This window comes from Desmodus rotundus, chromosome 12 (genome assembly GCF_022682495.2).
Source record: "Desmodus rotundus isolate HL8 chromosome 12, HLdesRot8A.1, whole genome shotgun sequence".
In the NCBI taxonomy this organism is placed as follows: Eukaryota; Metazoa; Chordata; class Mammalia; order Chiroptera; family Phyllostomidae; genus Desmodus; species Desmodus rotundus.
In genome coordinates, this window is record NC_071398.1 from 25489941 (window position 1) to 25516278 (window position 26338).

The window sequence follows — 26338 nt, forward strand, 5'->3', positions numbered from 1 at the left end:
CAAGTGTCCACCACTGGCCTGAGAGGACTCAACCAGCTGGGCTCCCAGGCCTCTCTCCATGCAGCAGCCGGGGGAGTGGCACTCCCGACCACTAAGGAGCACACGCCGGCCCCAGCCCCTCTTGCCACCTCTCCCTGCCCCTCTGTCCCTCCCACCCCAAAGTTCCCAGAGCCACTGTGCAAAGAGAGGCCAGCCAGGAGCCATATCATTTTCCCTAACTAGCCTCAGAAGTCAGGCAGCCTCGCTGCCCCTTCCACCTGTTAGAACCCAGTTCCCAGGACTGGGCTGTGGTCTACGGGACAGGAGTAGACTTCTTCTGTCGGTGGGAAGAGCATCAAAGCACCAAAGAGTCCTGTGCAAGTGGAGGTAATGGTGAGACTTGAGACGGAGGAGGAGTTAGCAAGAGGCAGGAGTAGGGCCTTGCAGGCTGTGGGGACTGCACCCGCCAGGGCCCACTGCGGGAGGCTTGGTGGAACAGGACAGGGAAGGCCAGGTCGCTAGAACATAGTCCAGGGGCAAGAAGCTCAGGATGTGGTGGACATGTGTGAAGAGCCTACTGGTGCCCAAAAGTCCTGTTGAGGAGTTTGGAGTTTAGTCCATGTGCTTGTCCTGAGTGCCTTATTTGGGGACTTGAGGGACAGGCGTGAGGGGCAGTGGTATGAGGCCTGGGCTGGCTCTTCTGAGCAAATGAAAGGACAGAGGATCTCAGATGCAGAGCTGTCAGCCTGTGGACCCTGGACAGGGAGGGCTGGGAAGGAGAGTGCCGCTGCCCGACGCCCTCCAGGAGGCAATGCAGTGCACGTGCTTACCAGACTCCAGTTCAGTGAGCATGTCTGAGCACCTGCTGTGTTCCGGGCACGGAGGGAAGAACCAGGGATAGAAGGACGTGTCTAGTCTTTGGGCTTGGTGTGTATCATTTCTACATGTGTTTGCCAAAAGCCTGCTTGCTGTGCGCTCACCTGGGCATATGCCAGTGTTCCCATTGTACAGATTCAGGGTGCAGGGGTAGGTGATTTGCACAATGTCATACAGCCAGAAATGCAGATGCAGGAGAGCGGGGCTGCTGTTTTTCAAAATAAGACCTGCAGGGGGCATGGGGCCCCCTTTCCAGGGCATGTGGGGCTGCTGGATGGGCTGTTTGCCTCCACCCCAAGCCGTAGGCCCGTGGTAACATGCCTCCCATGCCCTCGGCAGATCCTGTGCTTGATGCTGGAGTACAACATCATCGACAACAACGACACGCAGCTGCAGATCATCTCAACCCTGGAGAGCACCGGCGTGGGGAAGCGCATGTATGAGCAGCTGTGTGAGCGGCAGCGGGAGCTGAAGGAGCTGGTGAGTCCGCGGCTGGCCAGCCAAGGCGAGCAGCTGGGACCATTGCACCCGTGGGGACCTCTGTCTCGATGAGTCCCCTCTAAGATCCAAAGAGGTCATGATTAGCACCCACCACTTTCCAGATCATCAAAGACAGGCACAGAGAGGTCAAGTCAGTGGCCCGAAGTCACACAGCTCATTGAGGTCCTGGCCAGGACTGCATCCTGTTTCACCCCCAAAGCCACGTATGGCAATCACTGTCTGTGCCCACCCTCCCTGCCACACATCTGCACATCCCATTTCAGTGCGTGGGGCCTGCACTGTCCAATGCCAGCACGTCTCTGTCCATATGCGTGCACAGTAGAACAGAAGTGGTGGGAAATTCACTCCCTTGGTCTCCTAGAGCAGCCCCTCACCCACTAACTAAGGGGAGCAGGTCCATGGCCACTGCAGCTCCCCTACCATGAAGGAGGGGTTGCTCTGCGACATGACTCCTCCCCCACTTCCCGAGGTCCCCAGAGGCAGCTGGGCTGATAGTAAGACCTCCCATTAGGGGCCTTCGTGGACTCACTTCCCCACTCCCCTGATTCCTGGGATCACCTCTGGAATGAACCACCTGTGCTCAAACCTTGCCTCGGGGTCTGCCCCTGAGATCAAGGCCACTATGTTGCCTTCTACAACCAAGAAATAAAAATGGTACCCTGCACGGTGTTAATACTGGTGGGGGTGCAGGGAGGAAACTCGGGAAAGGAGGGGTCATAATCAGCCCTGTCTCTGTTGCAGCAAAGGAAAGGCGGGCCCACCAGGCTAACACTGCCCTCCAAGTCCACAGTGAGTTGGTTTTGTTCTCTCTGCGGGGCCAGGTGGAGGGGCGCAGGTGGGTTGACCCTCCCTGCTGGGCATGGCACTGTCTGTGGGAGGTGATGGGGGAGGTGAACTAAAACCCCACAGTACTTGAACAGCCAGCTTTTTAAGGAGGAAGCCGAACATTGTGAAAAAGATTATTGTTTATTAATGTTAATATGTTACCAGTTATTATCAATAATAATGATAATAGCTAATTAGTTAATAGCTAATTGGTAATGGTACATTGAGCATGTATGTACCAGATATTGTGTTAAGTTCTTTATCCTCATAACAACCAGGTTAGGTTGGTGCCTCTTACCATCCCCATTTTGCAAGGGATCTTAGTTTCTCATATCCTGGTGCCCCACATCCTTGGTACAGGGCTTCTACCTCATAGTCTAAAAAAGGCTGCTCAAGCTCCAGCCATCTTGTCTACATACCAGCTGGCAAAGCGGCAAAGATGAACATAACTCTTCCCTTTAAGGACCTGCATGGAAGTTCCACTCAACACGTGTACTTATATGTCCTTGTCCAGATTTAGCGCATGGCCCCAGCCAGCTGAAAAATTAGCCTTAATTCGTGACAGCCAGGTGGCAGCTATAACCCAAGAATTCTATCACTGAGGTGGAAGGGAGAACAGATATTCACCTCAACAGCCTCAGTCTAGGACTAGATATTTGTCAACCTCCACAGTCCTGAGAGTCGAGGGGGTACCACGTGTTCCCACATGGGAAATGGGTACAGGCTGCTGCCTGGGAGGGTAGGGTGTGTCTTTGCACACACACACGCCTATGGGAAGGACTTGGCCTTGGAACACCCCAGTTAGTGACTCAGGGTATGAGTCACAGCACTGAAGGCTCTTTCCTCCACCTGGCAGCTACCACCCAGAGGGACAGCCGCTCCCTCCCTGACACTCTTCTTGTCCCAACCCACCAAGCCATGTCATCCCCTTAGCTCTTGCGGATTTGCTGCCCCCTGAAACGTCTCTCTGTAGGGCCAGGGAAAGGAGATGGGGAGGGGGTGGGATGGCTCAGGGTCCTTTGGAGTCCCTGGCAGCCCTAAGGCCCCACCTGCCCTCTGTTTCCAGGATGCAGACTTGGCTCGTTTGCTGAGCTCTGGCTCCTTCGGAAACCTGGAGAACCTCAGTTTGGCCTTCACCAATGTAACCAGTGCCTGCGCTGAGCACCTCATCAAACTGCCTTCTCTCAAGCAGCTGAACCTGTGGTCCACTCAGGTACATACTGCCCGCTCAGCACCCTGCTCCCTGTGTTCTCTTCCATGTACCCTTCTCCATGGCTGGTTTTCTGTCCAGAGCCCACGGCCCTGTCACTTGATTACCATACCCCCTCCCTTTCTCAGTGGCCACTTCCAAAGGGCAGAGGAGGCCTAGAACCTTCTGAAGCCCAGTAGCCCATCTCACTGTTGGAGTTGTTGAGGCCCAGGGCAGAGACATGCCAGGCAGTGCTGAAAGGCAGGCAGGGCCTCCTGTGCTTGCTGGCGGCTGTTGGCCTCTTCCTTGTAATAATGGCCACAGCACAACCATGCTTGCTGCCGGTGCTCCGTATCAATTGAGCTGTTAAGCACTTAGCATGGATGCACATGGGTGGTCTCCACTTCACACCTGTGATACATCGGCCCCACCATCGCTCACATTGTACAGAATAAAACTCGACGTTCCTGTCAATTTGCCTTCCAGGCCCAACCCTCGGTCCTCTATCCCCTTGTCTTGCCCAAGGAAAGGCCACTTCACTTCCCATTCACAGCCCTCCTTTACAGGTGGCTAAACCAACATGCAGGGAGGGCCCCTGCCAGACCCTTGTCTCACCAGCCGAAGTTAGATTGGAACCCAGGTCAGGAGAGGCATTTGAGTCCCCGAGGCTAGGAGGGCTGTGGGCCTCAGAGCTGGGCTCTGCCCCCACCCTTCCCTCCACAGCTGCCCCAGCCTCGAGGTCCTTTTCTAGGGTGCCTTGGGGGGCCAGAGTCAGCCCCCAGGGCTGAGAGTTTCTATGCCCCACAGTTTGGAGACGCCGGCCTGCGCCTCCTGTCGGAACACCTCACCATGCTCCAGGTGCTGAACCTGTGTGAGACGCCTGTCACTGATGCTGGCCTGCTGGCCCTCAGCTGTGAGTACTGAAGGGACCGCCCGTGTGGGTGAGGCCCACTTCCATCCTTTCATCCATTTACTCATTCATTCACTCACCTTGGCACCATGCGCTGTGCTACGTGCTGGCATAGATTCATTCAGTCACAAGTGTTTATTGAGCACCTACTGCGTGCCTGGCACCATTCTTGGTGGTAGGAACAAAATGGGGTGGGGGGGTGCCCTTATGGCGCTTAAATTTTAATGGGAAAACAAAAAATGAGTCTAGCCAAGCCCGTACCCTCCTGACGCTGTCATAGCCCCGAGGGACCAAGTTCAGGGCAAATGTTCCAGGACATCGCTCCTGTGCACCTGAGCCATCACCCGGGAGCTAGTTAGCAGTGCAGGATCTCGGGCCCTGCCCCGACCTGCTGACACAGCAAGTGCTGTTCAAAACACGCCTGGGTGATTCCTGGCACATTAGAGAAGCGCAGCCCTAATAGAAGGAGCCCCACAGTAGTCACTTGGGGAACCTCGAAATGGCAATTTCTGAACCCAACCCCAAGCTACTGAACAAAAATCCTGGGTGATGTTGAGCCTGGGGGTCTGTATTTCCCGTGTCAGCCCCATGGTTTAGATGGGAGGCTGCATGCTCAGCTGGGAGGGATCGAGGAAGGCATCCAAGGATGTGATCGGATCTGGGTGTGGAAGGCAGATGCATAGGAGTTGGCCAAGAGGGAGGCCTGCTGGACAGTGGCCATGACTTCAACAAAGTTGTTGGCAAATTTGGGGTGGCTTGGGAGGGGGTGGGGGCGGGCAACAGGGTAAATGGAAGGCAGAGAGGATGAGATTTGGAGCCACTTCTCTGCCAGTGACATTGGAGTCCCACCGTGGGGGGGTGGGGGGTGGCCAGGTAACAATGCATACTCCTAGGCCTTGCTCCGGCGCCCAGCGTCACATCTCCGGGAGTGGGACAGGACGTTCACGTCTTTAACAGGCTCCCAGGGCAACTCTTGATGCAAACAGAGGTTTTTGAGGCCTGCTTGTGAGAAGCCAAGGGCTTGAATCAGCTTCCGGGGTTCCCTTGAAGGAAGGGCCAGGCCCATTCCATCAGGGATGGCCTGGGGTGAGGCATCTCGAGTTCTGGAGACATCTGGTCCGTGCAGTGGAGGGACAAGCCAGAGGGACCAGAAGAGATGGAGACTCAGAGGGCAGGGTGAGAACAAGGGCCCAGTTTAGACCTGCACATGCCTGAAGTAGACCTGTGCCGAGCGGCCCCCCAGCTGAGCCTCTTCCCCATCTCCTTAGCGGGGACCTTGTCCTCTGCAATCCATCTCCCACCTCGACCATCTCTTACCTGTAGCTGCCCCTTGTGGGGCTCCCCGACCTAGTGATTGTGTCTGTTCTCGCCCAGCCATGAAGAGTCTCTGCAGTTTAAACATGAACAGCACCAAGCTCTCGGCTGACACCTATGAAGATCTGAAGGTAATTCACTTCATCCTTCTGTCCTTCCTCCAGCCAACATCCAGATAGGGGTGCTCTGGGCACACTGAGCTCACTCTCCAGGAGGAAAGGCTGTTACACCAGCAGATAAGCCAGTCAAGAAAAGAATGGCAGGTGGAAAGAAGTGATAAAGAGCAAGCCAGCAGGGAACTGGTGGATTGGAAACAGTGGGCACCTATTTGACATGGGAGGGTCGGGGCAGTCCCTGAGCTGAGACCCCGGAGTAAGAAGCCAAGGATGCAGGGGCAAGAGGAAGCACCCGTGCAGGGGTCCTAGGTCAGAAAGGGTTGCAAGAGCTGACTGTAGCAAATGTGACTGGAACATGAGAAAGAGCCTAGGCTGGGGCCGACCCCATACTCCCACGTGGGTCCTGGAAGGACTCTGGAATTCACCCAAGTTCAGTAGAGAGCCTGAGCAGCTTGAAGCAGGGTAGTGAGTTAGGCTGGGTGGAGTTTGTTCTGGCTGTTAGATGGAAAACAGATTGTTTGAGACCGAGTAGAAGCGAGATCAGACGCAGGACTGGTGCAGGGGAGATGAAATCAGGGAAAGGAAGAGACCATGAGTGTGGGCTTTTGTCTTGGGAGTGGGGGATTGAAGGGAATGGGCTTCCAGCAGCCTCGGGCCACCCTGTCATCCTGGTCTCGGTACCAGTGCCCCAAAAGGAGTGCACAGGGTTACGGAGAGAGCCAGCACACTGGGAAGGAGGGGCTGGGCCAGGAGCCAAGGATGGGCCAGAAGCATGCCGGCACCTGCACACCCTGGAAGCTGCTTGGAGGGGACCTTTCGGCAGCTCTTAGCTGAGGCCCACCTTCAGGAAGGCTTCCCTGTCATCTTCCACCTCCAGCTCAGCCAGACCTGCGGCCTGGGACTTGTTCCCTGACAAAGCCTCCAGTCACCTGCAGAGCACCTACTTTGTGTCGTGCCTGTGCTGAGGACGGGGACACTGAGGTGCAACTGGCTAATAATCTGTGGCCAGCAGGAAGCATAGCTAACAGACGGGACAGGGCTTGGGGGCCAGCAGGGAGGAGACAGCCAACTCCACTTACTGAGGCAGAAGGGTCTTCACTAAAGGGAGTCTTGAGAAGGAGTTTTCCAGGCAAGCCAAAAGGACAGCTGGCCACAAGGGACACGCAGAGGGGAGACAAGGGTACAGGATGGGCCAGGGCAGAGCTGGCCTGGGTGCCCACCCATGGGGTTCAGAGCTCAGCACCATCAGCCTCACTTGGGTGCTTGTCAGGCATGCCAACCCCAGGGCCCCCCAGACCTGCTGTGTCCAGATGGGCATTTGAACACCACCCCCTTCTGGGATCCCTGTGCTCCCAGAAGCTAGAGAAGCACTGTTTTCGAGCATCCCTAAGTTCAGCATGCCAGAGAACTAAATGTTGCCGAGACTAAGCCGGAAGGGGCTATAGTAAGCCACGTGCGAGGACGTCACCTTGAGTAGGCATTTTATTTTCGAACATTTGGGAGACACGTGGTACCAGCTGGGTGATTCTGGCCAGTGACACCCAGCCTCTGTGTGGTGAGGACTCAGGGAAGACTGGAGGCTGCCCGCCTTGGGGGAGGCCAGGTAGTACATTGCCCAGCCCAGCCCAGCCAGGGCTTCCTGTTTTCAGTAGAACCTGGAAATCTAGTTTCTCCCGTTCAGTCTCCTAATTTTGAAAGGTTGGCCTAAATATTTGTTACAGTGCCATCCTGGTGAGGGCAGGCCCCGTGCGTGGCTGTGCCCGGGCAATGGGGGGCCGTTGGGGGGCCATCAAGCACAGCAGAGCAGCAGTGAGGAACTGTGTGTGGGAAAAGAGCTCACTGGCCAGTGCACAGGGAAGTGGAAAGTGGGGGGAGTAAAGGCAGGAGACCGGTCTGCAGCCTCTCTGCACAGTGCAGGCTTGTCAGGAAAAAGCCAGCTATTTATAGGAGGAGGAAAAGATGAAGCACGGCTGGGTGGCGGGGCTGGGGAGCAGGGAGCTGCCTTGAGGAATAGCAAGTGCAAGACTCTGCACTGATCCCTTAGTACCTGCAGCTTAAAGTGGCCCCACTTCATTCACCCTATTTCTGAGAATGATGAGGTTACAAGCGATAGTAAAAGCGAGACTAGCACCCTTCTGTGAGCACATGACGATGTGTGGGGGCAGGGCGCCGTGGGATCTCCATGCGTTCAGTATTTAATCCCTAGCGTCATCCTGTGGGCCTGGGACTGGATTTAGATTTGCTCCACAGATGAGGAAACTGAGGCTCCAAGAGCTTGTGTGCAGGGGGGCGGGGGGGGGGGGGGGGCGTTGTCCAAGGCCATGCAGCCAGCAGGCGATCCAGAGCCCCTCTGAGGCAGGGACGTGGAGTGCCCAGCAGCCTGCTTTCCCTGAGGCCGGGAACACCCCAGCTGCTCTGTGTTCTTTCTGAAGTCGCCCAGATCTGAACTCCAGGGAGCGGCAAGGCGGGGAGGGCTCAGCTGGGTTCTGGAAGGGACCGGATCCTTCTTGCTCCCTCACAGGCCAAGCTCCCCAATCTGAAGGAGGTGGACGTCCGCTACACGGAGGCCTGGTGAAGCTCCACTCGGCAGGAAGGAGTTTGCAACTGCAACACATAACTCTTGACTAATTAGCCGTAGAGCGGCCAGCCCTGGGGTCCCACCCCAGCATCCTGGCTGTGAGATAGATGGGGGAGTCTTTCTGGGGGCAGAGGGCGCTGGGGGAGGGGGTGGGAGGGGGTTCATAAGTACGCCCAGCCCCCGCCTAATTCTCTTAGCTTCATAATTGGAACCTTGACCTGATCTAAAATGGACTTTGTAGCAACCAGAGGAGCATCAGCGGGTCGGGGAGGGGATGGGTGGGGGGCTTGGGGAGGGGGGACCCTTTGTGGATTTTCTTTGCCTTTGTGTTTAATGCCATGTGGGGAAAGTCAACTCCGACACCACCATCACACGACCCGATGGGCCTCCAGGGCCGAGAAGGATGCTTCCTTCCTCCGAGGCTCCTGCTGAGAGCTCCCTGCAGTTGGGACAAGAAGGTCCAGTCCCATCATCCCACCCGTCCTGTGTCCTCGCCATTGCTATGCAAAGTGATTCTTGTTGTACATAAGATTTAAATAATGCGCCTATTTAAGAAATGTTGACAAATTGCAGGTCTGGGACCTGCCTCTTATTTATGAAGTCTCTGACCCGCCCGCCCTCCTGTCCACCTGCCCGCCCGCCCCTGGCGTTCAGTACTGTATAACCAGTCGGCTGTCGGGGTAGTGGTAGTAGTATTGTTATTTTTTTAAAGGAAACAGACAAAAAAAGAACCTCCTTGGAAAATTAATTACTTTTTAGTCATGGATTCTATATGCTAATGCTCTCTCCTCGTCTGTCTTTCTGTCTGCCCACCTGCCCCTGTGCGTTTCCCTGATGTCTCCAACTCCCTCACAGGGCTGGGGTCAGGTTGGGGAGGAAGTGTGGCAACCCCACATCACAGTCTCGCTCCTCCGAGGCCCAGCTTCTCTCCACCCTTCTACACATTTGGAGTGGGGGGCACTAACCTGTCGTCCCCCCATCCCTGGAGAAGAGCTGCCCCCCCTTCCTCCAGAGAGCTCCCACCTCTGGTGGCCCCTGCTGTCCCTGTCCCCGACTGGCACTGCGACCTGTGGCCTCCCCACCCTCCTGTGCTCCCTGTGGTCCCCTCACGCATGCTGCCTCCTTGCATGGTCTCCTGGGAGAAGAGAGAGACGTCTCCTCCACCCCCACTACCCATCCCCCTCCTCCCCCCCCCCCCCCGAATGTGACCACTGCTGCGCAGACACCTTTCTGTCCCCCACCGGCCCTGAGGACAGCCACCTCCGTTTCTTTTATAAACAGTCGGCTTTTTCGTAACAAGCCCTCACTGTACAGAACAGCCCCTTTACAGTTCACTTGGGGTCCCCTCTCCCCCAAGCCCCTTTTTCTGTTGTTTTAGCACAAATACGCCCCCTCCAGCACCTCCAGACCCAGCCCCCAGTCAACGTAATTGTTTTATATATATTTAATCTTATTCAATGGAAACCATGCTTTTGTCGTTTTATACTTTGCTAGGTAGACTTTATTACCCCCCGACTATGCCCTCATTTTTTTAAAAAAGGAAAAAAAAAAGAAATTGGGTTTCAGTCTTAATTCATTTTACGTGCCAGGTTTTATTTCGTGTGCGTGTGAGTGCTCCGTTTTGTGTTCCGTTTTTGTTGTTGTTGTTTTCTGTTGTTTGGGTTTATTCTCTTCCCCTCCAGTCCCATACTTCACAGCACTCTGGTGCGGGAAAAAGCAGAAGCAAAAAAAAAAAAAATTTTTTTTTAAAGGAAATCAGAGAAGAACTGAGACATGCCACCTTTTCCCTTCGCACTGTTGCTTTCCCTGATGGTTATACTACTGTCACGTAGCTGTGTTCAGAGATGTGAAATACTTTCAGGCAAAAATAAACTGTAAGTGACTCATTGACATTCAGCCTTTCTGCGTAGCTTCCAAGGGGTCTTGCGGGGCGGGGAGGGAGCGGGCAGGGGAATAAGACCTGGGCTGAGAGTTGGGACTCACCGCAGAGCCTGGTTGCCGTGGATCCTGGGGGTCCATGGCGTCTCCTCCTCAGCACTGTTGACATTTGGGGCCAATCTGGGCATTGTGGGATGTTGAGCAGCACCCTGGCTTCAACCCACTAGTTGCCGGGGGCACCCACCCCCAGTTGTAACCAGAAACATCCCCAGATGTTGCCCACTGTCTCCAGGGGACAAAGCCACCCCCCAGGAGAGAGTCCCTGCCGTGGTTCTGGGCCTCTGTGCAGCAGGGCCCACAGAGGCTCCTCAGATGAGCATGCCTTCCCCCCACCTGCCAGACTCGAACGTGCAGGTTCTGCTTCAGGTCTGGGTGGGCCCGAGCCTCCACATTTCCTAGGAGCTTCCAACTGGTGCCTAGAGGGCTCTCCAAGTTCAGAAGCCTAGAACCATCCACCCAGATGTCCCCAAGAGGCAACTCGATGTGTCAAAAAGAGAATAGGGAAGTGGAGGCCAGGAGGGGCTGGGTCTCTTGGTCAAGGTCAGCAAAGGGACCGTGACAAGCCAATAACCAATAATCGTTATGGGAAGATCGCCCCCCTGCCAGCTGGTGAACAGATGGAGCTGAGCTAGGACTGGGGCAGGGACAATGTACACAATGAGACTCAAGCTTAAGAGTGGAACCGCAGAACGCGGTAATTGGGATGAAAGGAGGGCCAGCAAGGAGTCAGGATGGCACTCAGTGCCCTGACCTCTCTGCCTGGCAGGCTCTGAGGACCTAGAAGGGGCAGCAGGGCTGGCACACCGGTGCCCTGCCCCTGCCCCCGCCCCTCTGGCTCCTGGACTGCCTTCCTGGGACCAGTCTCCAGCTGCCCCCCAGGGCTCATTTGCTTGTTGAACCTCTGCCCTTCTTTCCCCACCACCCCCCACTTTCCTGTGGTCCCATTCATGTTTCTTGGGACCACTTCCCACCTAAGCTACCTGTGCTGGAACCTCAGAGCCTGCTGTAGGGGAAGCCCAGATGAAGATAGTGACTAATCACGCAAGGGGACAGAGGAGCAGGTTGGAGAGGGAGACCTTCTATGACAGGCTGCAAAACCCCCAAGGACACTGCAAAGTCAGCAGGTCCTGAGCTTAGCCGCAGAGGCACCTCCCAGCTGAGCCAAAAGGGCTTTGCACCTGGGGCCCGAGAAGCGGCTTGCACCCGTTTTCAGAGGGGGCGGTGGCTGACAGAAGCTCTCAAAACATTCCTAGTGGGAGTGGAAATCGGTTCAACTGCTTTGGAAAGCGTACCCACTAAAGCCAAAACATGTGCCCGCCCTGTGACCCTGCACACCCACTCCTGTGTGTTTGCGGGGAGAACTGGGCTCATGTCCACCGCAAGACACCAACTGGGATGTTTATAGCAGCGTTACTCATAATAGCCCCAAAGTGGGAACAACCCAAAAGTCCATAATGAGAGTGAGTGAACACACTGTGGGACAGTCATACGGTAGAACGACACAAGGGTCCCCATCGACAGGACCATGCATGCACACACAGACACACTCGTGATGGAGGCCTGCAGAACAAGAGGAAAGGAACTGGCTCACACACAATGACGTGAATTAATTGGATCGACACTGTTGTGTGAGAGGAGCAGACATAAATGAGGGTTTGCTGTGTGATTCCATTTACATAAAGTCCACAAAGCGGCACAAGTCACCTGTGATTATAGAGGTCCCAGTAGTGGTTATCGTGAGGGGGGGGTGGTCATGCTTGGGAAGGCAGGAGGGAACCTTCTGGGTGATGACAGTGCCCTTCATCTTGGCCTGTGGTTACAGAGATGCTTACACACTCTAGAACTCCACACCTAAGATTTGGGTAATTTACAGTATGTTTACACAGCAACTTCTTTAAAGGGGCAGCCAGTGGACACAACCCAAGTGTCCAGCAATGAATGAACTGGTAAAAAAAAGTGGTATGCACAATGAGCTACTGTCCACCCGTCGGAGGAATAAAGTAGGGACACAGCTCCATAGTGGATGAGCCTTGAAAACCCAGCCTATGGTAAGTGGAATAAGCCAGACACAAAAGACCGTATATCGTACGATTTCCTTTAGGTAAAACATCTGGAACGTACGGAGAGAGAAAGCAGACTGATGTCTACCAGGGGCTGGGGGAACCGCTCAGTGAGAACCGGGTTTTACTTTAGAATGATGGACACTTGTTGGAACTAGATGCCGGTGGCGGTCGCACAACACTTTGCCAGCGCTGCAAATGCCCCAGTAAATCGGTTTCTTCCACGTTATAATTTGACCTCAGTCTTTTTAAGTGGCATCAAAAAAGAACTTTTTTTAAGAAAATGTGGTTGCTGCTCCTCTCTGTCTAGACCTCTGGAGGGTGTGGTGCCAGGGACACTGAGACTTCTATCAGAGCCATTCTTGTCCATCCTTACTCGGCCTCTGGGTGACCCGGTTCTGCGCCCACGTGCCTCAAAACACTAGACTGCCATCTGCTGGCACGTCAACATCGTAAACATACAAACTCCCTCACGTGTGGCAGGCATCTGTGTGCAATGCACAACCCCACGGCTGTACGTGGCTGGACGTGTGACTTCACTGTATTTTTCAGTGCACTCCATCCAGGTGGGGATGGGGCGTGAAGAACTTCATGCTGGCCTTCCCTCCTGTTCCCATTCTAAGGCGGAGGGGGGCCAGCCTGGGCTAGCCTGCCTCAGGTTCATGGGGAGGGGGAATCCATCTGGCCCCTGACCTACTCATCAATGTATTGAACCTGCCCTTCGGAGCCACCTCCAAAAACGAAGCACTTTTGGTCATCTCGCAGAAGCCAGAGGCTTGAGGGTGGTCTGGAAGGTTCCCACTAAGCTCCTGGCAAAAGACCTCTTGGCTGTTTGTTTTTCCTCTGAATGTAATGGTAGGGACAGCAAGCTGGTATCTCCTCTCTGACTTGCCAGGGAGAAAGGGCTCGGGGGGAAGAAGGCTCAGAAAATGGGATGCTGGAATCCCAGCGGCTCCCAGAGCACAGGATACCCCTCACAGCAGCTTCTCTCTGGGCCCCCTCCCCATGGGCTGCCGTGAGGTGTCTTGAGCCCCTCATGGCCCTGGAGTTCCAGCAGTATCCATCACTGGCATGGGGTTGCAGGCCCTCCCCTGCTGGGTGGCTGTTTGAGACCAGTGCTCTTACAAAGATAGAATGCAAGCCACATATATGTGAAATGCTCTAGTAGCCACACCTTAAAAAGTAAAAATAAACAAATGAACTAATTTGGATAATATATTCTCTTTAACTTGACATACCCAAAATATTATCTCAATGTGATCAATACAAAAATTATTCAGATGTTTTACATTCTTTCTCTTTTTCTCGTGTGAGGTCTTCGAAAGCTGATGTGTACTTTGTACTTCCATCTGAGACCATCGCAAGTGCTCACGAGCGGCCGTACGTAGCCAGTGGCTCTCGTGTGGATGGCACATTGCTGGAACTTCTGTGAGCCAGAGCCGGGGCTGTGGCAGCATGGAGGACGTGGGGAGCGGCAAAGGGACCCGACTTGAAGTAGCATTCGTACACGGATAAAGCAGTTTTCACTTGGGTGGCGGTTTTGGAGAGCCCACCTCAGAGCTGACTGTGGGAGGCTCAAGCAGGAAAGGCTCCCCAGCCTGACTTCCTGAGGTGGGGGCGGGGTGGGGTGGTCTGAGAACCAACGAGCAGAGCCGCCAGTCCCGCTCGAAAGCAAACATCTATTTGAATTGGATTTTTTTAAAAAGAGCATACAGGGTTGGGAAAAATTAGGTTTGCAGTTGTTCATATGGTAAGTAATGCAGTAACTAATACATAATAATGCAAGAGTAAACTGTGCCTCGGGTACTCACAACTGTGAGTACAACCTAGCTTGGCCTCGCCGCGTATTCACGTTCCAGAGAAAGACGTACAGATCATAACCATGCATCTCTGTGGACTACGAATGAATGAATGGACAGAAAATGGGTGTGGAGAAGGGAAAGCAGCCTTGCTGAATAAACAGTGCGGGCAGTGAGCTGGGCACCTGGCCTGTATCTAACACCAGGCATGGGCAGTGGGACTGGGTCCCTGACTCGGGGCTGAAGACAGTCGCGTTCCGGAGGCCTCCTGGCCTCTGTCGCACTCAGCGCTTCGTCCCTTATCCCTTATCCCTTGGATCCCGCAGTGGGCCCAGGGCCTCTAGTCCCGCTGCCTGCCCAGCCCCCAGGAAAGCACCTTCTTTGCTTCCCATAGCTTTAATTCATTCAATCACTCATTCCTTCCTTCATTGGGCAAAAACGTGTTGGCTAAACCTTGAAAACACTGTGCTAAGTGAAAGAAGCCAGTCACAAAAGTCCACATATTATCCCAGTCTCATGAAAGGGAGCTTTATGGAGACAGAAAGTTCATCAGTGGTCTTAGGGCTGAGGAGGTGGGGTCAGGGAGGTGAGAGCTCAAGGGCATTGGTTTCTTTTTGCAGGGATGGAAATGTCCTAAAATTGGTTGTGGCGCCCTCTGCACAACTCTGCAAATATACTAAAAACCATGCAAAATTGTACACTCGGGTGCATCGTAGGGAATGTGAATTACATCCCAACAGGCACCGATACTCGGGAGTGAACACCAGGAAAACAAACACCGTCCTCCGCCACGTAGCGTCTGGGGGAGGAGGCAGCCGTGAGACAAAGAACCCCACACACCACTTCGCACGCGGGCGGCGGAGAGCTAAAGGGAGGTGCGGGCTCGAGTGCTGCCTGCCTGGAGAGGCAGCGTGGACCTCACGGGCCTAGGCCTGGAGAAGCAGCCGAAAATGAGCCGCCCAAGGGCGGTCAGGGGAGGGGAGGGGAGGGAACGGCCTTCCAGGCCGCGGGAAGAGCAGGCGCCGAGGTCCTGTGACAGCGCCTGGCCACGTGTGTTAGACTACTAGATCGGGCGGGGCGGGGTAGGGAGTGTGGGGCGTGAGCAGCCGGAGCGAGCGTCAGGGCCCTTAAGTCTTTGTCGGAGCGCAGTGGGTGGGTGAGGGGAGGGGGGGCTCTGTGATAATTTGGGAGTTGTTTAATCCCCTGGCTTTGTTGTGGAATGGACCAGAGGGAGGCAGGTCACCGCCCACGCTCCTATTAAAATGCGCATTTTCCTTGGGAGGGGGCTTCCTGTTAATGAAACAGGAAGAAAGGTCTGTTTAGCAAGCGGCCAGCTGAGAACAATTTGAGGCCAAAGGGGCTGGAGGAAGGGAATCACGGGGGTGGCAAGCAGGGGAGACCTGACTGCCCTAGCTCGCACTTGTCTGCCCCGGGTGCCCAGGACTGGACAAATCGGAGGGCAGGTGAGCAGCTCCAACGTCCCTGAGGTCGCAGCTGCTGTAGATCCCCGCCCCGGCTGCGCCAGGCTCGCGGGCGGGGGCGGGAGGCAGCGTTCGGGGACCCCAGGTCCTTGACGTCAACGTTGCCATGGAAACCCTGGCTTCCCTCCCCAAGTGTTGCAGCTGTTGGAGACCCCGGGGCTGGGAAGGCTCTGCAGGGTGGAGGGAAGCACAGAGCACTGACCTGGGTCCTGCAGGCCTGGCCCTGCTCCAGAGCCCGACCCAGCGACCGGGCAGGGTAGGACGACGCGGAGGGCTCTCCGCAGCCCTCCAGCCAGCCTCCGCCCCTGCCCCGCAGACACAGCTCCTTTCTTGCAGTCTGGGAGACCCGTGTCGTAAAACAGCCCAGGCTTCTTCCTGGGAGCACCAAGGGACGCAGGATCCCTCCACCTGACCTCTCCCACCCCACATTCCTTGCTCCTTTGTTTTGTTTCCAGTGCCCCTTCCTTTGACAAACATTTACTGTGACCCTCCTGGTGCCAGGCAGCAGTCTCAAGCTCAGGTAATCCTCGGCGGCCCAGCGGGAAAGAGGGGTGACCTGCTGCTGCGGCTGGCTGCTGTGGGCAGGACTGGGTGGAGCACATGTATGCAGTGGCCTTTCCTTTGTCTCCAAACCTCATTCTCTAAAATCTTTCCTTCCGCTTTTTAAAAAAAAGTTACTTATTTTTAGAGAGAGGGGAAGGGAGGGAGAAAGAGAGGTAGAGAAACATCTATGTGTGGTTGCCCCTCGTGTGCCCCCACTGGGGAACTGGCCCAAAACCCAGGCATGTGTCCTGACTGGGGATCGAACCAGCGGCCCTTTGGTTTGCAGGCCAGTGCTCAATCCACTGAGCCCCACCAGCCAGGGCTCCTTCCACTTTTTTAAGAAAGACACCTGCAGCAGCAAACTGTCGGGGCCACTCCCAAACTGCAGGCTCACATCCAGTTCAGGTTCATTTCCCTCCCCTTCCGTTTTCGGAGTCCCTTCCTTCTCCAGCGGTGGGTGAAGGTGGAAAGGGACATGTGTACTTCACTGGTGCTGTCCTTGTCCTTGTTCGGTCATTGTTGCTTCTCTGGCTGGCCACGGCACGTTCAAATATTAACCCAAGTGTGCCGTTTGGGGGACACCATGTGAGGTTAGGGAAGACAGGAAGGTCCCCCAGGCATGTTCCCCCTCCCCAGCGCCCTCCCGCTGTGGCTCTTCTCCCACCTCCCACTGCGTCCTGCTGGGCTCTCACCCTGGAGCCACCCTGGAGCCTACTGAGATGACACTGGGAAGCTGCTGCAGGACCTGCTTCCTTCCCGGTGTCCATGGGACTCCCAGAAACTCCCAGCTCCCTGATGTGCCCTGGTCACCTCTTCCTGTTACTAGAAAGGGAACCGGGCCTGGGGTGGGTCTACCTAGAGCCAGCCAGTAATGTGTGGGTTCTTGACTTCATACAGGAAAGATTTCACGACACGAGTCCAGGGGATTTTGAGAGTACATTTATTAAAGCTGGGGCCAGTGAACGAGGAAGGGCCTAGGATAGAGAACAACAGGGGAAAGACTGGCCGGTGCTCTGCTTTGGCTCTAGAAACGTATGTGAAAGCAGTGAGCAAAGGTGGGCTGCTGTTGGCTCACCGGAGAGTCAGAGAAAAGGGGGCCTTGGGGACAAGTTCAGGGGGTCAGCCGGGGACAAGCTCCTACTGCCCCCATTGCTCCCTGGTTGCAAGTCTGGTGGGGTCCCTTAGAGTCAGGAGATCCTTTCCTGTGGGGGAGGAGAGGGGGAAGAGAAAGGCATGGGTGTGCTCCCAGGAAGGAGAGCTTGAGCTGGGATTTTTTAAATTTTAATTTATTGATTGATGAGAGAGAGATTTATTCATTTTTCCACTTATGCATTCATTGATTCGTATATGTGTTTTGAGGGTTTTTAAAGGCTGGGAGTTTAGGGGAGGTCTTGGGGGAGAATCTAATAGAACATTCATCAGCTTTTCCAGGTGTGCCCTTTCAGGGTCGTGGTCTCCACTGATTGGCCAGCACCAGGACTAAACCACATGACAAGTGATAGTGACAGCCAGGGACGGGAAGGCCACAGTTTTGCCCTGGGCTTCCACATCTGGCTGTAAATTGCTCGGTGGGTTTGTTCATCTGTCTCAATTTCCCCATTCCACCTGCCAAGGAATGTTCCTAGCTTCTTACCAACCCCCTCATTCCCACCCCAGCACCTCCCCCCAGTTCTCTTTTCCTTAGTTCTCTCCGGAGCACAGGAAGAAAGGCACCAGATGCCTTAGCCTGGGGGTGGGTGCGGGATGGGAGTGGGGTGGGGTGGGGTGGGGTAAACTAGGGGCCTCAGGGCCTGGGGAGGGGAGTTACCCTCCTTCTCTCTGCGCGCTTATCCCAGCCAGTCTATTGTTGGCACTGGGATGGTTTACTGGGAGAGTAGAACCTTTGCAGCCACTTTTTAGTAGGCCGGGGGGGGTCTGTTCCCCACTTTTGTGGCTTTCTCTAGAACGTGGGGAGCTCACACTCAGAGGCTGATTTCAGGGCTGTAGGAGCAGTGCCACTGAGTATACTCTTACTTTAACCATTTATCTATCCACCCGTCCATCTCATCCATCCATCATCCATCACCATCACCATCCATTTCTCCATCATCCCACTACATGCTGGCCACTCTGGTAGGTGAGGGGATCCGGAAGTGAATAAATACGACCAAACCCCTGTATCGGTGAGAGACATGGGGACAGTGGAGGGAGGGCCAGGGAAGGCCTCACTGCGAAGACCGAGGCTGGAGCGTGCACGGAGTGCAGGAGGGACAGGAGGAGACGGGGCCACGGAGCAGAGCGAACGAAGTGGGGAGGACGGGAGAGGGCCGGCCACTGCTGGTCCTGCCAGCTGCCGGGAGGGCTTCGGTTTCACTGTCACTCTGTGCTCTTTTCACAGCGGCTGGGCAGGCACGCTGCAGCCTTCACTGCCGCCTGCCCTTTGCTGAGGGTCCTCCCAGGCACCGTGTCATCTGACCTCCAAAATACAGGGCGGGGCAAAGGCAGGTTTGCAGTTGTTTGTATGGAAAGTAATACAGTAAGTAAGAAATAATGATACAAGAATGAAATCTGTGTGTCATGTGCTCACAACTGTAAACCTACTTTTGCCCCACCCTCATTATTCCCAGTGTACAGATGAGAAAACAGTAAACCTCGAGGGGTGAGAAGGGATGAGGCAGGACAAGTGTGGGCTTTGGGAAGGGGGGGTTGTCCTAGGCTTCCCTAGGTTCTCAGCGAAGAGACAGGCCTCTGCTATCCCCAGTCTTCCCTTCTCCTGGCTGGCAGCCTAGCCCTCTGGGTCATAGCCAGCAGCTTTAGCGTTTGCCCCGGGAGGTGGGAGGGTGCGGGAGGATGGGGAGACAACCAGGTGTTTTCTAACAGGCGGGACAGAAAGACTGGTGGGAGGGATGGGATGGCTCCCAGCTGGAGGACCTGAGGCTGGATGGGCTCGGGCAGGGGCGGTGGCCAGCAGCCTGTAGGCCAGAGTCTGTTCCAGTTTATCCAGCAGGACCAGGCACCAGTCCCCTCCCACACTGATCTGGGGCCAAGTTCCTTAGGAAGTCCCCTGGCCTGTCTCAGCTGGTAACAGAGAGGAGACATTTAGAAGACGTTTGTTCATTCATTTGACAAATTTTACATGGGTCTACCATGTGCTAGGACTTGCGTTCCGGGATGGGTGGCCAGCTGGCTGCCTGGGTGACCAGCGGTGAAATGGGTGGGTCCGTGAATGGGTAGGTGGTGAGTGGATAGGTGGGTGGGTGTGTATGGGGAAGAATGTATGGTTCAAAGACTCAGAAATGGATGTATTCATTTTCCGTTGCTGTGTAACAACCCCCCCCCCAAATTTAGTGGCTTAAAACAACAAACATTATTTCTTCATTTCTGTGGGACAGGAATTCGGGAGTGACTTAGGTAGTTCCAGCTCGAGGTCTCATCTGGTCGCCATCAGATGTCAGTTGGGGCTGGGGCCCCACTTCCGTGGTCCCGTCACACAGCGGTTGGTTGGTGGGAGGCCTCCGTTTCTCCCTCACCAGCACTTCGGCTTTTTTTTCCTGTTTGTCAGAAGCAAGTCATTAAGTCTGGTTCACACTCAGTGGGAGGGAAATTAGGCTCCACCTCCTGAAGGAAGAGCAGCAAAGACTTCGTGAACAGATTTAAAACCATCACAACAGAGAAATGGATAGCACGCACTATTCTTCCTGGCGCTGGAGTCTGGGAACACTCTGGAGCAGGGACCCTGATCAGGCCTGCACGCCAAATCAGCTGGGACACTGTCGCGAGATACCAGCGCCCCAGGCTCACGCCCCAGACAGTCTTATTCAGTTGGTCCAGGGAGCCCCTTGGACATCTTGTTTTGTTTTGTGGAAGATCTTAAACTTTAATTGTAAGAGGCAGCATTTGCTTTTACTACTTATTTATTGTGGTAGAATATACGTAAGGTAATATTTATCATTTTATCATTTTCGAGTGTAAATTCAGTGGCACTTAGTATATTCGCACTGCGATTCAACCGTCACCTCCAGATCTTTTCTATCACTCAAAACTTCGGAAGCTCCAGACCCGCGAAATCCTAACTTCTCCCTGTTCGTCTCCCACAGCCCCCCGGCTCCTCCATTCGTTCTACCTCTGAGTTTGCCCACTCTGGGTTCCTCCTGTAAGGGGAATCATACAGCATTTGTCATTTTGTGAGTGGTTACTTCACCTTGAAATAAGCATGGGGACTTTCAAAGTTCATCCACATTGAAGCGTGTGTCAGAAGTAATGGTTCTTATGGCCAAGTAATATTGTCTGTATGTCCCACACTTGGTGTATCTATCTGTTTGTGGATGGAAATACCAGCGTGAAAACTCCCAGGTGATTCTGATGGGCAGTTAGGGATAAATCAGAGGCCTTAGACCAGCAGTTCTCAATCCTGGCTGGGCATTAGAATCCCATGGGAGCTGTTTTAAAAAAATGCCTGGCGTCTACTGCAGACCCATTGAATTAGAACTCCTGGGAGTGGGCCAGGGAGGCCGTGGGTGCACTTATTTCAAAGTCTCTGCTGCCCTCTTGTGGCTTAACAACAACAGCCCTGCTAGCAACACCTGGGATCCTCTCCCTCTGGGCCTGGCTTGTCTGCCTGCCCACAGGGATCCCAGGACAGCTGTTACCCAGGATCTGGGGACCCTGCAGGTCTCCACCGGTCTCCCCTCCACCATTGTACTTCCTGGCTGACCTTGTATGGCCCCATGTCTAGAAGAACAGATGAGTTTATTAGTGAGGAGAAGGCACAGACAGGTGAGAGACCTTGGACAAGCCATTTAGCCTATGCCTCGGTGTTCCTGGCTCTCACTTAAGGACAGCCACCGCTCCTGCTGACAGGTCCCTGAGATGGCACATTCCTGCGTGTTTCAGTCTTAGGAAGGTCGGAGGGCAGGGTTTCTCACCCTTAGGTGCTGCTGACTTTGGGGCAGGATCATTCTTTGTGGGAGAGCCAGCTTACCGTTGTAGGGTGTGGGGTCCCTGGACCCACTAGATGCCAATAGAACCTCCTCAGCCATGACAATCACAAATGTCTCCAGACAAGTACAGATGTCCCTGGGTGGAAGGTTTTACAGTTAAAGTTTGCATCTCAGATAAGCAAGTCATAACTTCTTAGTATAATTATGTCCCAGAGATTGCATTTTTTATTTGCTAAACCTGGAAACTCTACCTGGGGGAGAGAATTACCCTGGCCAAGAATTACCCTTCCTTGCGCAGGTGAGCTGACTCCCTGTGAAGGAGGTGAAGACGCCGATGGGGACTCGGCAGCAGGGCTGGGCACCGCCCGAAGGTGCTGTTGGGGCGCTGGACTCAGGGCAGCTGTGGGGGCAGAAGCTGGGTTCACAGTTGGGCCTTCTCTGCAGTGTGCTCGTGGCCAGGCTAGGGGAGGGGCCACCTTGTTTTCCCAGCACCTGGGGCTGTTGGGGACAGAGCAGTTTGTGGGTGACCACAAGTTAGAGTAGTTCACCCCCAGCTTTTCCCAAGAGAGAACTCACGTCCCAAGTGAAGTGGATTTGGTGCAACTTGCTCATTTGCAAAAGGAAAAAACAGTCCCAGAGAGGGGTACTGACTAGCTGTGAGTCACACAGCTGGTTTGTCTGAGAGTTCAGGCTAGGACTTTTGCCCCTGGGGTGGACCCCAGCATTTTTCAGGCACAGAGGCACTTCAGGCAGGCTTGGTGCTGAGGCCGGGCCATGCAACCACAGGGGAGAGCTGGAACCCCTTCTTCCAGGGCTGCCACTGCGACCACCTGCTCTTGTTTCTGTTTGATGGGGGGAGGCAAGGTGGGGAAGTGGTGAAGCTCTTGGACTTGGCTCCAGACTGTCTGGGGTCAAATACTGGCCCTGCCGCTCACTAACTCTGACCTGAGGCACCCTGCACCTCAGCTTTTTCATCAGGAAAGGGGAGTGATAAAAATTATATATGCCTTGTAGGGTTGTTACAGGATTCAATAATTTAACACCTTAGAGTGCTTAGGACACCGTGTGGCAGGCAGTAAGGCTTACTACTTATTTTATTTCCCTCCTTTCTCCCTCTCAGAGCTGGTTCAGTGGGGCTGTCAATCAGCCACCAACCCCACCCTCCCTTAAGCAGCTGTGAGTCAGGTGAGGCCAGTCACTATACCCTATTGCCCTGAAAAGTCAGTCACTGGGTCAGGAAGCGAGACCAGCCTGGTGAAGGTCTCAATGAGTCCCTTGGTCCAGCCTTGCCTGAGCCAGGGTTCTCAGTGCATGAGGCAATCTGTTTTGCTTACGCGAGTTAGAGCAGACTTCTGATCATACACCCTCTCTGCCTCATGGGGCATAGGGGTGCCCCAAAGGCAGTCCCGTTCTCCCAGGGACTGAGGCCCTCAGCTGCAGTCTTGACCCAGCCCTGTGCCGGGTCCACAACCCACTCACGGAGGCAGGTCCTCTGGGTCTGAGCTGTGATTAGGGCTCACAGCAAGAGGAAACAAACTTGTGTAAAGTACCTGTCACAGGCCAGGTACTGTGCTGGGGCTTTCCTGTTATTTTCGTTGCGTTTTATAGGTGAGGAAACTACAGTTCAGAGAGGTAAAGTGACTTGCCCAAGGCCACATAGCTAGGACGTGGAATCACTTCAGTTTGAACTTGGGCAGTCTATTCCAAAGCAGGGGCACTTCCCACTGCACCAAGTGGCTTATTACATGCAGGGTTTTTTTTCTTTTTTAATTAAATGTTTTAAATTGTATAAAACACATACAATTTACCATTAAAATGGGGGTGGATTTTTTAAGGCAGAATATTCCTTCTCAGACCAGAGATAGCCTACAGAATTCATTGCTCCGAGTGGGCTGATGCCACTGGACAACAGAGAAGCTAGGGTTCACTCACTCAGCACCTTCACTGAGCACCTTCGAGGGGCCAGCAGGTGCTCGAGGCAGGGCCTAGTGTTCCCGGTGAGACAACGAGGGGCCTGGGGTGCAGCATTTAAGGTGGTGCTCCCTCTCAGGGGCTGACCCCACACTTGCATGTCCTGAGAGGGAGTGCCACCTTAAGTCCTGCACCTCTGGAGCCTCTCTTGACCCCAGCCCCGGTTCAAGGTCAAGGAGAATTTAGATAGCTTGACAAAGTTCTAGTCCAGCCAGGGCAGGAAGAAATGAGTCTGTCAGCAGGGGCACTTAGCACAGAAACGCGACAGGTGGCATAATTACTGCTCTTGGTGGTGGTGGGGAGAGGGGCAGCTGGGGTCAGAGACACCTGCAGCACACATACACACACACACACACACACACACACACTGTGCTGCAGACGCATTTGGGAGAGAAGGGGCAGGAGCTCACCGGGCATTCTCATACCAGGGCTGCCCCTCCATAGCAGTGACCTTTGCAGGCTGGCCAGCCCCTCCTCAGAGGCCTGGAGTGCCCAAGCTTCTAAATTTTCATAATCTACCTGCTTCCCTTGTTCCTCAGGCTCTGGGGGAGACAGCTGCTCTGTGTCATTATTAACTCATGACACCCTGGTGTCCCCATGTCATCTCTCAGTTTTCAATACCTGGGCAACAGTTCTTTACATCACATTCCCTCTGTTGTAAGAACCGGTCAGCTTCCCGTCTCCTGCCAGGACTCTAAAGGACACCGGAGGACCAGGGGTCAGCTGGACACAAGAAAAGAAGGGGGCACAGTCCAGGCAGAGGCACTTGCATGGCCCAAGACCAGGAGGCTGGAGGGAGTGAGGCACATTCCAGGCACTGGGGCCAGGGAGCTGGAGGGGGTGAATGGGCGGCAAGTAGAATGAGGAAAGGCTAAGAGGTCAGCTCCTCTGGGCCATGGCACAGATCCAGGCTGGGATCCAGAGGGCAACCGGGAGCCATGGAACATACAGTGATTGAGAGAAGCAGTCGGATTTGTCTTCCAAAAGAGCCTGACTCATTGGAGGGGGCAGAAGTGGGTGTTTGGAAGGTGTGGGGGGCAAGTGAGGAGGTGCCTGCAGTGTTGGGGAGCTCACTGCCTCACAGAACAGTTCGCTCAGGTGGGGTCGCTCTGGCACTGAGGAGCCGCCTGCTTATGGGAATCCCAGACGAGCATTCCTGTAGCACCCACTTCAAGTCTCAGCTCCTCGCTGCCGATGCCCCTTAGGGTGTGTTGGCTCTCACGTCCCTGGGTCTTACCTGCTTTGGGCAGACCTTGCCGGTCCTTTCAGTAGTTTTTCCCTTGAGACGTGTAACAAGAAACAGAAGTTTGCTCGCCAGGCTTCTCCTGGGCCTATGCCAGTGCCGCTCTTCTCCAAATGATATTTTCAGGTACAGAAAGTGAACTCAAAGAAGTCTTGAGTAAGCCGGTCATGTTGAATACAGTTAGCGAGGTATAACAATGCAAATTTGTGACATAGTACCTGTGCTTGTTATTAACATGCGAAATACTCAGACCGAGCAAGCAGTCTGCTAACACTAGGGTTTCCAGCTCGTGCCGAGACTCCACGACACCTGAGATTTCCGCGGGTGGGGGGCCACAGGGCCCGCCGACGCTCCTGCATTTGGTGGCCTACGCTCGTAGTGGAAGGAAATGCTAAATTTCAGTTAAAAGGTGGTGCAAATAAAGGGGTAATTTTGCTAAGCCAATTGATTTCTAAGTAGCAGTGAGTGGGTCAGTGTGAAAACTTGCTTGTTCACTTTAGCGTGTGCCTTGCAGTATGTGTACTGTTCTCTGCTGAACAATTTTGTAACTACAGTTTTTAATACTAAGAACTAAAGCTCAACACAACTGCGAAGATAATGTGCAACCACGTCAGGCATGGCGCGCTTCCTGCTCCAACGGGAAGCACGGTTCAGAGTCAACCTTCTGCATTAAAAAAAGGTTTCGCTCTCAGGAAAACAGCAGCTACATTCTTCTTTCCTAGGTGACCGTCGCAAAGCAAGGTGTTGCCGAGATGGCGTGCAGATTGGGCTTCACTGTCCAGCGTTTACCGGGGCATTGAATGAAGTGTAAGGCTGGAATCTGAAGTTGTACAGCATGACCTAACTCACCTCTGCTGGAGGAGAAAACATACTCTGTTGAGTATTTAAGAGGCTGTACGCGTTTTCTTTTGTGTTTGGATTCTTTGTACTTTTTCATGTTTAGTACATAAATAAAGTTGAAGGGGAAAAAAAAGGCGTACTCCCCCTCCCTCCCTCCACACACCTGTATTAGTCAGCTTGGGCTGCGATAACGACATATCACGGACTGGGGGACTAAAGCAGCAGATACTTACTTCTCAGTTCTGGAGGCTGGGAGCCCCCGATGGAGGTGCTGGCCTACTTGGCTCCTGGGGAGGACCCCCGTCCTGGCTGGCAGGCGGCTGTCTGTCGTCTCGCTGTGTCCTCACATGACCACTAATCCCAGCATGGCCTCCTCTTCCCCTACTCACAGCCCAAGGGTCCCGCCTTTACATACCTTCATGTAGGGGGAGTTAGGGCTTTAAATATGGGTTTGGAGAGGGACACAAACATCAGTCCATTATACCAAAAAGTTCATGGGCCCCTTTAAGCACAATCCCCAGGCTGGGAGCGGAGCCCCTGCTCTAGCGCAGAGGGCCAGCTTTGTTTATAAGAAATACTTTGATAAATTGCTTAGGGTGGAAGGTAAGACCTCCCTCCCCCCAGCCCCCCCAAAGGCATGCGGAAGTAGCAAAGACACTAATCCCTGCTGAGGTGAGGGGGGGTGTCGATAGGAAGACTTTCTGCTTCACTGAGTATCTGAAAACACTTGGCTTGGAGTTACAACTGCCTGGGTTCAAATCTCACTGTGTCCACTTGCTGGCCTCAGTTTACTCATCAACTCAATGGGGATAGAGTTGAGGGGAGGATTAACGGGCTAATCTGCATGAAATGTTTAACATGGCCTGTATCCCAGCGGACACCCCTGATCTCACCCGCCCTTCTTTGCCGATGGTTTCCCACTTCCTTAGAGGGAACCAGTTCTCACCCACTCTGGGGCCATGGTTCGATGGGTACTGACTGCTGCTGACCCCCGCGGCTCTGGGGGTGATCGCCCAGCCCCGCTGGAGCCAGCCTGTGTGTTCCATCTCCATCCACACTGGGGCTTGGGAACGGGCCACACGTCTATTGACCTGGTGAGAACTTGGGCCCCGGCTCTCACTGAAACTGGGGGCACTGGCTGTTCAGAGCTCTTACCTCCTTTTGGATGGAAAGCTGGGAGGAAGGAAATTTGGAGCTGTTGTGAGAGAAAAAGCCTTTCTAAAGGCAAGCCCTCCCCCACCCCCACCCCAAAATAA

At 54.3% G+C, this 26338-nt stretch overlaps 1 protein-coding gene and 2 long non-coding RNA genes across 4 annotated transcripts in view; 2 read left to right on the plus strand and 1 right to left on the minus strand.

Annotated features, from left to right (window-relative positions):
• Positions 1-10180, plus strand: part of CMIP (c-Maf inducing protein) — a 230206-nt gene extending 220026 nt beyond the window's left edge. For both annotated transcript variants that reach the window (XM_024556045.4, XM_071219918.1), the window contains 6 exons: positions 1195-1335; positions 2098-2145; positions 3248-3394; positions 4178-4283; positions 5655-5725; positions 8232-10180. In XM_024556045.4, coding sequence (XP_024411813.2) covers positions 1195-1335; positions 2098-2145; positions 3248-3394; positions 4178-4283; positions 5655-5725; positions 8232-8285 — 567 coding nt within the window. In that variant the 3' untranslated portion in view covers positions 8286-10180. The remainder of the gene's footprint in view (positions 1-1194; positions 1336-2097; positions 2146-3247; positions 3395-4177; positions 4284-5654; positions 5726-8231) is intronic.
• Positions 10181-15333: 5153 nt separating this feature from the next.
• Positions 15334-25194, plus strand: LOC123479312 (uncharacterized). Its single transcript, XR_006654893.2, has 3 exons — positions 15334-15548; positions 16022-16086; positions 24965-25194. It is a non-coding gene; the product is annotated as an uncharacterized lncRNA (long non-coding RNA).
• On the minus strand, positions 19487-24492 carry LOC123479313 (uncharacterized). Its single transcript, XR_006654894.2, has 3 exons — positions 24237-24492; positions 21070-21164; positions 19487-19639 (listed from the first exon to the last, which is right to left on the minus strand). It is a non-coding gene; the product is annotated as an uncharacterized lncRNA (long non-coding RNA).
• Positions 25195-26338: the final 1144 nt, after the last annotated feature.